At 40.5% G+C, this 14,534-nt stretch overlaps 1 protein-coding gene across 2 annotated transcripts in view; it reads right to left on the bottom strand.

Annotated features, from left to right (window-relative positions):
* Positions 1 to 14,534, bottom strand: part of LOC124711018 (dosage compensation regulator) — a 189,406-nt gene that overhangs the window by 19,238 nt on the left and 155,634 nt on the right. For both annotated transcript variants that reach the window (XM_047240970.1, XM_047240969.1), the window contains 2 exons: positions 1,501 to 1,605; positions 277 to 392 (listed from right to left, as the gene is read on the bottom strand). In XM_047240970.1, the coding sequence (XP_047096926.1) occupies positions 277 to 392; positions 1,501 to 1,605 (221 nt within the window). The remainder of the gene's footprint in view (positions 1 to 276; positions 393 to 1,500; positions 1,606 to 14,534) is intronic.

The raw sequence follows: 14,534 nt of genomic DNA, 5'->3' as shown, positions 1-14,534 counted from the left end.
AACATGATTAACATCTGCACTGCAAACTGTTTCCAGAATGTATCCTTACTATGCAGCTGGGTGTGTGCTACTGATTAAAATTATATGCCAAGCTCGTCATTGCATTCACCATCACCAAACTTCACAGATAAGCTTGAGATCATCTATAAGTTTGAAAAATAGAAGAGATGTTCTAACAGAATTACCTGTGATAGGACTGGATCCACAGTCAAGTAGCTGTCCAGATCACAGTTGAAATCTGTCAGGAAGTTTTACAATGATGGACACAAAACTTACCAGTTGTCTAAGCGTATGATGTTCTCGACGAATTCAACCTTTCTGGATCCAAATAACAGCAAGTGAATAGGTGTCACCATGGTCGTCTGTTTACATGAAACAGCCCTTGTTCGAATCTGCCAATTAAAAATAAATACAATGTTATTAAATTTTATTTTCTATTTGCGCTACAAGTTCTTCCAGCAATACTGAAATTATTAAGAGAAAAGATCAGATTTGGCAACTTAAAGCAGGAAGTACCAGTTCCATTTGATGAAAAGTGCATCAAAATTTATATTTAAACGAAGTTTCCGCAAATAATGAGACATGATTTCATAAGCACTATTTATTAAGTCTAACAGTTTAATTGTTACATGAAGTAAAAATGCAAGTAAATTTAAACAACAGAAAATTCAGGATGGAATAGTGACAACATTATGAAAAGGATAGATTGTCTACTCTGCATGTAAAGGATATGTTGAATCGCAGACACACACATTGAAAAGACTGCTATACACTTAAGTTTTCGCCCAAATGGCCTCCTCCTAAAGTAGGGGGGGGGGAGGGGGGGAAGTAAAGTAAAGTAAAGTCTCTAGCTGCAAAGGCCTCAGCGGCCTGAGACAGTGGCCACATGTGAGAGTTGCGCTTGTGTATTTTCAATTTTAGAAGAAGGCCTTTTTGCCAAAAGCTTAAACGTGTACCAGTCTTTTTTTTGGTGCCTGTTTGCTACTCAACGTCTCCTCTATATGGTGAGTAGCAATCTATCCTTTTCATAACACTGCAAGTAGAATTATTGGTTAACTGCCTGTTTGTATTGTGTAAAGATTGAGAATCTGTTTATGAAAACCATCCCAAGGTAAAATCCAGGATGGGGTAACAGTATGGAAAGATCGCTATTCACCACTTAGAGGTACAAAGAGAACAAATGCTATCCATTCCCTATTGTTGCTATACAATTGCTGGCATTGTAGATCCTCCATTTTTCACTATTTGGCCATACTCTATTAAAATACCCATTTCTTATATATGTTTAACATATAGAAATTAAATAATACTTGGCTGTACCAATTGGTCAGTTAATCAGCACTCTCATGGAAGCAAAAGTAAATTGGACCACTCACGATGATTTGCTGATGTAATGATTGATATGCTGTAATGATTACATGCAAGATTAACTCAGATCATCAATGGTAAGGTACAATGGTATTTAGAAACAAATCATTCAATGCCAGTGCACTCACATACCTTTTCTCCAAATACAAAGAAAGGGAAAGGAAATTTCTGTTCAAAGTTGCTGCAGTTTACTGACGTCTTATGGATAAGAGCAGCTTTGGATTCAGTTGTCAGTACCTGCAAAATAAATGAGAACAATGTAATTTAATGATCATGTGAAATACAAAACAGTACATTACAGAATCTTAATGACATGACTAGTGAGAATTTAGCACTATACTAACACTGTAAAGCATATGCAAGTCCACACTGGCTGGGAGTCCTGAAACACTATACACAAAATAATAACCTCATACCAGCATTTTTTCTTACAAAAGGAGTGAAAGACTCTCATTTCAATATTCTATCTCTCGTCTGTGTGTCAACAATCTGCTACATCCATTACTTAATTTCCATAATGTTTTGTTGATATGGAAAATAATAAAACAATAACCTGGTCAACAATATAGAATCCTTGAAACTTGGTAAGAAAGCAATTAGTGCATGTCCAGACATGAAAATAAGATCACAAATAATAAATTTTTAACAGCCAGATGAGTGGGAAGAGTGTCCTATTCACTTACTCAAAGACCAAAAACGGAAATTTATGAAGAACTAGTTGTGCCCCGCAACGTTAATGCTGAAACTCACTATCCATGTGTATGCACCATCTCAAAAGTCATCTCTCTGAGGTATTGAGGCAGGCCCACTTATGGTACACCAAACTGCACGACTGTGTGTGTGTGTGTGTGTGTGTGTGTGTGTGTGTGTGTGTGTGTGTGTGTGGGGGGGGGGGGGGGGGGATGTACCACGAAATTTTGAGATGATGGGAGAAGCTGACACAATCCATGTCACTCGCAACTCAATCTTTTACTTAAGGAAAGGGAGTAAATAATTTCATGTCTGTTTTTGACAGACCTAGCACAGAAAAGATCATAATTTTCCCAGTTTCTGGTGTATGGAAAGCCAGAAATCTACTGTAAATAAGCCTCTGTAAACAAAGTTCTGAGACTTCCTGTTCTTTGTGTATTTATAGAGATTTCTGGATCTCTATACATGCAAGAAGCCAACGTAGAGCTGCCTGTGCAAAAAACATGGTGTGGCCTTATGAATACCTGCCACTTTTAACATGTCCTTGACTCTTTATTTACAGTGATCGAGAAGGCCACTTTCAAAGGGAATGCCAAGCATCTGAACTGAAAAGGCAAGTTTTTTGGAATGATGATAATTCATGGTATTATCAGCATCATCTCTCCTTTGGGTCCACTGATGGTTATGGTGGCTTGCGCAATATGCTTTCTCAGCTCTGTCATGTGTAACCTGGGGCCACAGCACAGCCTTGGTGCACCCAGGTTACGCATCAGTGTGACAGGCATCCATGGTCTAGGGGTAGCATCTTTGACTGTTAACCAAAACCTCCTGGGTCATGGGTTTAACCTGCCACTGCTTAATTTTTGAATAAAAATCACCAGTAAAGGTGATTGAAGACTTTTGACAAGAATTCACCCCTGTTCTACCAACAGCCTTGTCAAAGAGGGTAGAGCAGTGGACAGAGGTTCACAGAACACACTTGTCCTTGGAATGGACAACTGCCCCTAAAAGGTGGAAGAGTCCACAATGATCAATGGTGTGAGAATGCAGAAGGCAATGGAAACTACTGCATTAAAGACACATAATGTGTATCTACAGTGCATGTGGCTCGTAACTGAAGAAGTGTCATGATGACCTCTCCACTGGCAAAGGATTCCAGACTAGTCCCCCATTTGGATCTCCGGGAAGTGACTGCCCAGGGCGATGTGACCATGAGAAAAAGACTAAATAACCAACAAAAGGGTAACATTCTATGAATCTGGGCATGGAATGTCTGGAATGTCACAAGTCTGAATGTGGTAAGGAAAACTGCAAAATCTGAAAACGGAAACGCTAGGGCTCGGTCTAGATATAGAGGTGGTCAGCAAATCGAAATGGAAGGAAGACAGGGATTACTGGTCAGATGAATATAAGGTAATATGAACAGCAGCAGAAAAGGTACAACACGAGAAGGATTTGTTATGAACACGAAGGTAGGGCAGAGAGTGAATTATTGTGAACAGTTCGGTGATAGGTTGTTCTCATCAGAACCAAGAGTGACAACAATACTTCAGGTATACATGCAGATGTCTCAAATAGAAGATGAAAAGAGAGAGAAAGTATATGAAAATATCGAACAGATATTCAGCACATAGATGGAGATGTAAACCTAATAGTCATGAGGTATTGGAATGCAGTTACAGGGGAAATAGTAGAAGAAAGGATTATGGGAGAATATAGGTTTGGTAGCATGAATGAGAGGAGCAAGACTAAGTGAGTTCTGCAATAAATTTCAGCTGGTAATAGCAAATATGGGAAAATTCCAGTTAGATTACTCCATGGTCAGGCAGAGTTTCTGAAGTCAGATATTGGATTGTAAGGTGTACCCAGGAGCAGATATAGACTCAGGTCACAATTTAGTAATGATGAAGAGTTGGCTGAAGATTAAGAAATTAGTCAGGTTCAAATGGCTCTGAGCACTATGGGATTGAACATCTTAGGTCATCAGTCCCCTAGAACTTAGAACTACTTAAACCTAACTATCCTAAGGATGTCACACACATCCATGCCCGAGGCAGGATTCGAACCTGCGACCGTAGCAGTCGTGTGGTTCCGGACTAAAGCGCCTAGAACCGCTTGTCCACCGCGGCCGGCGATTAGTCAGGAAGAATCACTGCGTAAAGAAGTGGGATTCGGAAGTACTAAGGGATGAAGAGGGACGCTTGAAGTGCTCGTAGATTTTAGATACTGAGATAATGAATTTTCTGTAGGTGGACCAATATGAGACAAATGGACATCTCTAAAAAGGCAGTCACAGATGTTGGAAAGAAAAACATAGGTACAAGGAAGGTAACTGCAAAGAGACCATGAGTAAGAGACCATGAGTAACAGAAGAAATATTTCAACTGACTGATGAAAGAGGGAGGTAAAAATGTTCAGAGAAATTCAGGAATACAGAAATACAAGAAACTTACAAATGAAATAAATAGGAAGGGCAGAGAAGCTAATGTGAAATGGCTGCATGCAAAATGTGAAGAAAAAATAAATTACAGTAGTTCAAAGGAAAAACACCTTTTGCAAGTTGCACATTAAGTTTTATTGTTTATCTTGTGCACCCAGACTCATTTTGCCTTGTTGTTGTGGTCTTCAGTCCTGAGACTGGTTTGATGCAGCTCTCCATGCTACTCTATCCTGTGCAAGCTTCTTCATCTCCCAGTACCTACTGCAGCCTACATCCTTCTGAATCTGCTTAGTGTATTCATCTCTTGGTCTCCCTCTACAGTTTTTACCCTCCACGCTGCCCTCCAATACTAAATTGGTGATCCCTCGATGTCTCAGAACATGTCCTACCAACCGATCCCTTCTTCTAGTCAAGTTGTGCCACAAACTCCTCTTCTCCCCAATTCTATTCAATACCTCCTCATTAGTTATGTGATCTACCCATCTAATCTTCAGCATTCTTCTGTAGCACCACATTTCGAAAGCTTCTATTCTCTTCTTGTCTAAACTATTTATCGTCCACGTTTCAATTCCATACATGGCTACACTCCATACAAATACTTTCAGAAACGACTTCCTGACATTTAAATCTATACTCGATGTTAACAATTTTTCTTCTCCAGAAACGCTTTCCTTGCCATTGCCAGTCTACATTTTATATCCTCTCTACTTCGACCATCATCAGTTATTTTGCTACCCAAATAGCAAAACTCCTTTACTACTTTAAGTGTCTCATTTCCTAATCTAATTCCCTCAGCATCATCCGACTTAATTCGACTACATTCCATTATCCTCGTTTTGCTTTTGTTGATGTTCATCTTATATCCTCCTCTCAAGACACTGTACATTCCATTCAACTGCTCTTCCAAGTCCTTTGCTGACTCTCACAGAATTACAATGTCATCAGCGAACCTCAAAGTTTTTATTTCTCCCCCATGGATTTTAATACCTACTTCGAATTTTTCTTTTGTTTCCTTTATTGCTTGCTCAATATACAGATTGAATAACATTGGGGATAGGCTACAACCCTGTCTCACTACCTTCCCAACCACTGCTTCCCTTTCATGCCCCCTCGACTCTTGTAACTGCCATCTGGTTTCTGTACAAATTGTAAATAGCCTTTTGCTCCCTGTATTTTACCCCTGCCACCTTCAGAATATGAAAGAGAATATTCCAATCAACATTGTCAAAAGCTTTCTCTAAGTCTACAAATGCTAGAAACGTAGGTTTGCCTTTTCTTAATCTAGCTTCTAAGATAAGTCGTAGGGTCAGTATCGCCTCACGTGTTCCAACATTTCTACAGAATCCAAACTGATCTCCCCCGAGGACAGATTCTATCAGTTTTTCCATTCGTCTGTAAAGAATTCTTGTTAGTGACTTATTAAACTGATAGTTCAGTAATTTTCACATCTGTCAACATCTGCTTTCTTTGGGATTGGAATTATTATATTCTTCTTGAAGTCTGAGGGTATTTCGCCTGTCTCATACATCTTGCTCAACAGAAGGTAGAGTTTTGTCAGGATTGGCTCTCCCGAGGCTGTCAGTAGTTCTAATGGAATGTTGTCTATTTCGGGGCACTTGTTTCGACTCAGATCTTTCAGTGCTCTGTCAAACTCTTCATGCAGTATCATATCTCTCATTTCATCTTCATCTACATCCCCTTCCATTTCCATAATATTATCCTAAAGTACATTGCCCTTGTATAGACCCTCTATATACTCCTTCCACCTTTCTGCTTTCCCTTCTTTGCTTAGAACTGGGTTTCCATCTGAGCTCTTGATATTCATACAAGTGGTTCTCTTTTCTCCAAATGTCTCTCTAATTTTCCTGTAGGCAGTATCTATCTTACCCCTAGTGAGATAAGCCTCTACATCCATACATTTGTCCTCTAGCCATCCCTGCTTAGCCATTTTGCACTTCCTGTCGATATTTTTTGAGACGTTTGTATTCCTTTTTGCCTGCTTCATTTACTGCATTTTTATACTTTCTCCTTTCATGAATTAAATTCAATATTTCTTCTGTTACCCAAGGGTTTCTATTAGCCCTCATCTTTTTACCTACTTGATCCTCTGCTGCCTTCAGTACTTCATCCCTCAAAGCTACCCATTCTTCTTCTACAGTATTTCTTTCCCTCATTCCTGTCAATTGTTCCCTTATGCAATTTTGCCTTAATAGGTGAAAACAGTACATTAGAGGCCTCTACGAGGTGAGGGCTGTCAGATGAAGTGATGGAAGTAGAAACGGAAGTCAAAAGGGATGAGAGAGGGGATCAGCATTAGTCAGAATTTAAAAGAGCTTTTGACAACTTAAGATCAAGTAAGGCATAAGGAATAGGTAACATTCCATTAGAATTTCTAAAGTCATTGTGGGAAGTGGCAACAAAACAACTATTCAAGTTGGAGTGTAGAATGTATGAGACTGCCAATATACCAGCAGAATTTTGGAAAAACATCACCCACAAAAATTCTGAAGATTGCAAGAGCCAACAAGTGCTATAATTATTGCACAATCTGTTTAACAGCTCACATATCCAAGTTCCTAACAAGAATAATATATAGAAGACTGGCAAAGAAAATTGAGTATATGTTAAATGACAATCAGTTTGGTTTTAGGGGAGCTAAAAGCACCGGAGTGGCAGTTCTGATGATGTGGTTGATGATAGAAGCAAGACTAAAGAAAATTCAAGACACGTTCAGAGGATTTGTCGACATGGAACAAGCGTTCGACAATGCAAATGGTGCAAGATGTTCAAAATTCCAAGAAAGATAGGGGAAGATACAGGGAAAGGCCGGTAATATACAATATGCACATGAACAAAGATGTAAACGATAAGACTGGAAGACCATGAACAAGTGCTTGGATTAAAAAGGGTGTAAACATGGATGTAACCTTTTGCTCCTACTGTTCAATCTATACGTCAAAGAAGCAACAATAGAAATAAAAGCGAAACTGGAGAGTGAGATTAAAATGCAAGGTGAAAGAACACCAATGATTTGCTGGTGACATTGCAATCCTTAGTGAATGTGAAGTAGAATTACATGATCTGTTGAACAGAATGAACAGTCTTATGAGCACAGAAAATGGATTGAGAATAAATCAAAGAAAGATGAAAGAGAATAGTCAGAAACTAATCAGATTTGGGTATCACAAAGTAGACAAAGTTAAGGAATTCTGCCACCTAGGCAAAATAACACATGATGGATGGAGAAAATAACACATGATGGATGGAGTAAGGAGGACATAAAAAGCAGACTATCACTGGCAAAAATGGCATTCCTGATCCAGTCCACTAGTATAAAACATAGGCCTTAATTTGTGGAAGAAACTTCCGAGAATGCACGTTTGGAGCACGGCATTGTATGGCAGTGAGTCTGAGTACAGGAAATCTGGAACAGAAGAGAATCAAAGCATTTGAGATGTGGTGCTACAGACAAATGTTGGAATATTAGATGGACTGGTAAGGTAAGGAATGAGGTGGTTTTCAGAGAATCGACGACAAGAAGAAGAGACATGATAGGACATCTATTAAGACATCAGAGGTTAACTTCCATGGAACTAGAGGAAGCTGTAGAGGGTAACAACTGTAGAGGAAACTCAGGACATTTTGCTTCCATGCCACGATGCGTCACCACTGTTATCCATGCCATAGACAGACGTACCAGCTATTAGGTAGGTGGTCGTAATGTTCTGGTTGGTCAGTGTATGTCGTCGTTGGCTTGTGCTGTCCCTCAGTACTGGTGTATGATCTCTTCAGATAATGTGGTTTTATATTTGTTCCAAAAGTGTAATGGGATCTGAGAGACTGCAGATGCTCAACATGATAGCAAAGTGCTCTCTCATCTTGGCTGGCGACCAACACTATATGGCATCTCCATCGTAGCATCTGAGTGGCCATCTTAAAAAAGTCCTACTGCCCCATGTACTTCCTGGAACATGGCTTTTTCCTATCCATCGACTGTTTTCAGGGCCTGAAAACTGTCCTGACACAGGTCAACAGCAACCGTATACCACAGCAATGCACAGTGTAAATTCTGCCCAAGTCTCTCTTTGACACGGAAGCCCTACACACAAAGCTTCCACTCTTTCCGTGACATGTTTCATGCATAATACAGGGTGAGTAAATAAAGTTTCAAGGCTGGTCTCAGAAAACAAAATTTATTGAATATTTTCATATATCAGACTAAAATTCTACAAAATAGGTGCCTTGAGAATCTACACACTGCTGCCAACAAGATTCCCATGGCTGGTAAGCTCCATGGAACTCCTTAACTGGAATGCTGTTCAAAACCCTCGTTGAAGCCTTTTGGGTCACTGTGATGCTATCAAACCGCTACTCTTTCAGGTCTCTCTTCATCCGGGGCAACAAAAAGAAGTCACTGGGTGTGAGGTCAGGGCTGTAGGGTGGCTGCAGCAGCACTGTCACATTGAACCGGGTCAACACTTCAGTTATGGTGAAGCAGGTGTGAACGGTTGCGTTGTCATGGTGGAGCACCCAGTTGTCTTTCTTCTCTGGGCAGACTCACCTCATCCGCAATCATCCTGATGTTGAGATGTCGGTCACTGTTTAAAACTTGACGCACTTTGCCCGGATTTTCATCAGTACTGCCCGTTGAAGGTTTTCCAGAGTGCTCATCATCCTACAAGTCCTCGCGGCCATTTTTGAACCTTTTGCACCACATGAAAGCCATGGCACGTGACATGGCGTATTCTTTATAGGCCTCTTGAATCATTTTAAATGTTTCCTTATTGGTCTTGTTCAGTTTACACAAAATTTAATCGAACACCGCTGCTCCAAGAGGCACTGCATTTTGGACACTCCAATTTCTTGATGACATTTAGGAACAGACACTCCCTGCACTCGTGATGTTTTCACTCCAGCATTTTGCTGGCGAATGACGATGCTTGGCTCGCTTAGCCAACACCCACCACCACCTGGTGCAGGCGATAAGACCAGTGTGCGTGCGCACTGCTACTCAGGAAAAAATCAGTGTTGAAACTTTATTTACACACGCTGTATTTTTGCACTTCTCCGTACAACACGGCTTCGGTAAAGTCTTCCGTCTGGCACAGGCCCAAAAATGCAGTGAGGATGACAGAGTCGTGTCACTACTCGAGTGCGTAAACTGGCCTCCATACAGTACATGTACTCACCATTGGGAACTGACTGATTGATTAATTAATTAATTAATTGAGGAGGGGTTATGGAACCAAACAGCGAGGTCATCAGTCTCGCAATTCCAAAGTTACACACAGAAGAAAGAGGGTCTCCTAAAACTGGACAGATCCAATCAGAGGAGTCAAACTATAAAATGAGTGAGTTAAAATACACACAGTAGAAGGTATTAAAGGGTAGCTCAACATTAGAAACTGGGAAAACAGAGGGATAAAAAAGCGGTCTTTGCAAGGGGGAGTTGTGATGGGTCCCAGACCGAGAGGTCCCAACCACAACCACACTGACCCCACTTCAGGAGTAAAGCAAATCTTATATCTTAAATGTAAACCACTTTTACGGAGGAAACTGAGGACCAGTTCAACCATCTGTGAATCATTGCTAATATTAAATTTAAGGAATCTGGAAGGCTACACTTAGTACGAAGGGCCAAAAGAAGGGGACATTCCACCAATATATGGGATACTGTTAGTCGGACTCCACAACCACATTGTAGGGGTGGTTCAGTATGCAACAGGAAACACTGAGTGAACCTGGTATGACCAATGCACAGACAGCATAAGAGAGTAGACTCCTTCCGAGAGGAGTGGAAAGAAGAGCATCAAATCACAGTAGACTCCTTGATTGTGTGGAGTTTTATTACTGAGAGCGGTAGTGCACCGAATGTCATGTCACTTTTCGGCAAAGAGAGATCTGACGTAGGTCCGCATATCTGCAGTTGGATTCATGGAAGGGAATGGGGATAAGTATCTGAATCTCTAGCCAAATGGTCAACCAATTCGTTCCCTCGGATGATCCCGTGACAGGGGACCCAGGAAAGACAACTGAGCAGGCAGCATGGCCAAGGGCAGAGAAGTCACGGATAACAGAGACCAAAGGGTGACGAGAGTAGGATTGCTTGATAGCCTGCAGGCAGCTCATTGAGCAGGTACATTTTAAAAAACTGTGGGACGAGGCCTGAGAAACAAAATGTAGGGCCCTGCTGATGGCTAGTAGCTCTGCTGTGAATACAATACACGATCCTGGCTGTAAATAAATAAGATGTGTCACTGTTCCATGCCTCTAGTGAAGCAGCAAGCTCAATATCCGTCATGCCACTTCACTGCTGCTCAAAGTCGCACTATGATATGGCAGTCAGTCTGTTTCTGCATGTCCATCAGTCCTTCCCTGATATTGGTAAAGGCTGGTTTGTATGTGGAGATGATTAAGTCTGATTGGCCATAGCGTCAGACAAAGGAGAATGCATCCTGCATATATTCGTGGACGTAAGATGAAACAGTGTTCACAGACCATCAGGTGAAACATGTAGAAATCCCTGCACGTCACTTTTCTCTTCAGGTTTGGTTGCCCAGTGCCCATGTGTGTTTGAGAAATGATATCCTCCTTTTCATTTCCAAAACATAATGGGATACTAGTCGACACTCGCAAACGCAGCCACGACTTCAGCTGCGGCTGGCACATTGTAGTGGCGTGCGTGCTGTTCACTCGGCATGTGATCCTCATGGATCACCACCTTGCAGCTCTCATGGGCATGCTCTCAAGAGCTGTATTAAACTCATACATCAATACAATGTGATTATGCAGAACTTTTGTGTATTTTCAGTACTGTTACCCATTCAACTCCCTGAGTAATTTGGTAATGTCTATCAGTCTCCGCCTCATCATCTTCCATAAAGTAAAATAAAGTTAACCTGCAGAACTTGTGCTTGACCATTGGTTGGAGGTAAAAGGGATCATGTTGTTGTTGTGGTCTTCAGTCCTGAGACTGGTTTGATGCAGCTCTACATGCTACTCTATCCTGTGCAAGCTGCTTCATTTCCCAGTACATACTGCAGCCTACATCCTTCTGAATCTGCTTAGTGTATTCTACTCTTGGTCTCCCTCTAAGATTTTTACCCTCCACGCTGCCCTCCAATACTAAATTGGTGATCCCTCGATGTCTCAGAACATGTCCTACCAACCGATCCCTTCTTCTAGTCAAGTTGTGCCACAAACTACTCTTCTCCCCAATTCTATTCAATACCTCCTCATTAACTATGTGATCTACCCATCTAATCTTCAGCATTCTTCTGTAGCACCACATTTCGAAAGCTTCTATTCTCTTCTTGTCCAAACTATTTATCGTCCACGTTTCAATTCCATACATGGCTACACTCCATACAAATACTTTCAGAAACGATTCCTGACGCTTAAACCTATACTTGATGTTAACAAATTTCTCTTCTTCAGAAACACTTTCCTTGCCACTGTCAGTCTACATTTTATATTCTCTCTACTTCGACCATCATCAGTTATTTTGCTCCCCAAATAGCAAAACTCCTTTACTACTTTAAGTGTCTCATTTCCTAATCTAATTCCCTCAGTATCACCCGACTTAATTTGACTACATTCCATGATCCTCATTTTGCTTTTGTTGATGTTCATCTTATATCCTCCTCTCAAGACACTGTCCATTCCATTCAACTGCTCTTCCAAGTCCTTTGCTGTCTCTGACAGAATTACAACGTCAATGGCGAACCTCAAAGTTTTTATTTCTCCTCCATGGATTTTAATACCTACTTCGAATTTTTCTTTTGTTTCTTTTACTGCTTGCTCAATATACAGATTGAACAACATCGGGGAGAGGCTACAACCCTGTCTCACTACCTTCCCAATCACTGCTTCCCTTTCAGGCCCCCTCGACTCTTATAACTGCCATCTGGTTTCTGTACGAATTGTAAATAGCCTTTCGCTCCCTGTATTTTACACCTGCCACCTTCGGAATATGAAAGAGAGTATTCCAGTCAACATTGTCAAAAGCTTTCTCTAAGTCTACAAATGCTAGAAACGTAGGTTTGCCTTTTCTTAATCTAGCTTCTAAGATAAGTCGTAGGGTCAGTATCGCCTCACGTGTTCCAACATTTCTACAGAATCCAAACTGATCTCCCCCGAGGACAGATTCTATCAGTTTTTCCATTCGTCTGTAAAGAATTCTTGTTAGTGACTTATTAAACTGATAGTTCAGTAATTTTCACATCTGTCAACATCTGCTTTCTTTGGGATTGGAATTATTATATTCTTCTTGAAGTCTGAGGGTATTTCGCCTGTCTCATACATCTTGCTCAACAGAAGGTAGAGTTTTGTCAGGATTGGCTCTCCCGAGGCTGTCAGTAGTTCTAATGGAATGTTGTCTATTTCGGGGCACTTGTTTCGACTCAGATCTTTCAGTGCTCTGTCAAACTCTTCATGCAGTATCATATCTCTCATTTCATCTTCATCTACATCCCCTTCCATTTCCATAATATTATCCTAAAGTACATTGCCCTTGTATAGACCCTCTATATACTCCTTCCACCTTTCTGCTTTCCCTTCTTTGCTTAGAACTGGGTTTCCATCTGAGCTCTTGATATTCATACAAGTGGTTCTCTTTTCTCCAAATGTCTCTCTAATTTTCCTGTAGGCAGTATCTATCTTACCCCTAGTGAGATAAGCCTCTACATCCATACATTTGTCCTCTAGCCATCCCTGCTTAGCCATTTTGCACTTCCTGTCGATATTTTTTGAGACGTTTGTATTCCTTTTTGCCTGCTTCATTTACTGCATTTTTATACTTTCTCCTTTCATGAATTAAATTCAATATTTCTTCTGTTACCCAAGGGTTTCTATTAGCCCTCATCTTTTTACCTACTTGATCCTCTGCTGCCTTCAGTACTTCATCCCTCAAAGCTACCCATTCTTCTTCTACAGTATTTCTTTCCCTCATTCCTGTCAATTGTTCCCTTATGCAATTTTGCCTTAATAGGTGAAAACAGTACATTAGAGGCCTCTACGAGGTGAGGGCTGTCAGATGAAGTGATGGAAGTAGAAACGGAAGTCAAAAGGGATGAGAGAGGGGATCAGCATTAGTCAGAATTTAAAAGAGCTTTTGACAACTTAAGATCAAGTAAGGCATAAGGAATAGGTAACATTCCATTAGAATTTCTAAAGTCATTGTGGGAAGTGGCAACAAAACAACTATTCAAGTTGGAGTGTAGAATGTATGAGACTGCCAATATACCAGCAGAATTTTGGAAAAACATCACCCACAAAAATTCTGAAGATTGCAAGAGCCAACAAGTGCTATAATTATTGCACAATCTGTTTAACAGCTCACATATCCAAGTTCCTAACAAGAATAATATATAGAAGACTGGCAAAGAAAACTGAGTATATGTTAAATGACAATCAGTTTGGTTTTAGGGGAGCTAAAAGCACCGGAGTGGCAGTTCTGATGATGTGGTTGATGATAGAAGCAAGACTAAAGAAAATTCAAGACACGTTCAGAGGATTTGTCGACATGGAACAAGCGTTCGACAATGCAAATGGTGCAAGATGTTCAAAATTCCAAGAAAGATAGGGGAAGATACAGGGAAAGGCCGGTAATATACAATATGCACATGAACAAAGATGTAAACGATAAGACTGGAAGACCATGAACAAGTGCTTGGATTAAAAAGGGTGTAAACATGGATGTAACCTTTTGCTCCTACTGTTCAATCTATACGTCAAAGAAGCAACAATAGAAATAAAAGCGAAACTGGAGAGTGAGATTAAAATGCAAGGTGAAAGAACACCAATGATTTGCTGGTGACATTGCAATCCTTAGTGAATGTGAAGTAGAATTACATGATCTGTTGAACAGAATGAACAGTCTTATGAGCACAGAAAATGGATTGAGAATAAATCAAAGAAAGATGAAAGAGAATAGTCAGAAACTAATCAGATTTGGGTATCACAAAGTAGACAAAGTTAAGGAATTCTGCCACCTAGGCAAAATAACACATGATGGATGGAGAAAATAACACATGAT

This window comes from Schistocerca piceifrons, chromosome 1 (assembly GCF_021461385.2).
Source record: "Schistocerca piceifrons isolate TAMUIC-IGC-003096 chromosome 1, iqSchPice1.1, whole genome shotgun sequence".
NCBI lineage: Eukaryota > Metazoa > Arthropoda > Insecta > Orthoptera > Acrididae > Schistocerca > Schistocerca piceifrons.
The sequence above is the reverse complement of the archived record's forward strand: the minus strand, read 5'-3'. Positions and strand labels throughout refer to the sequence as shown.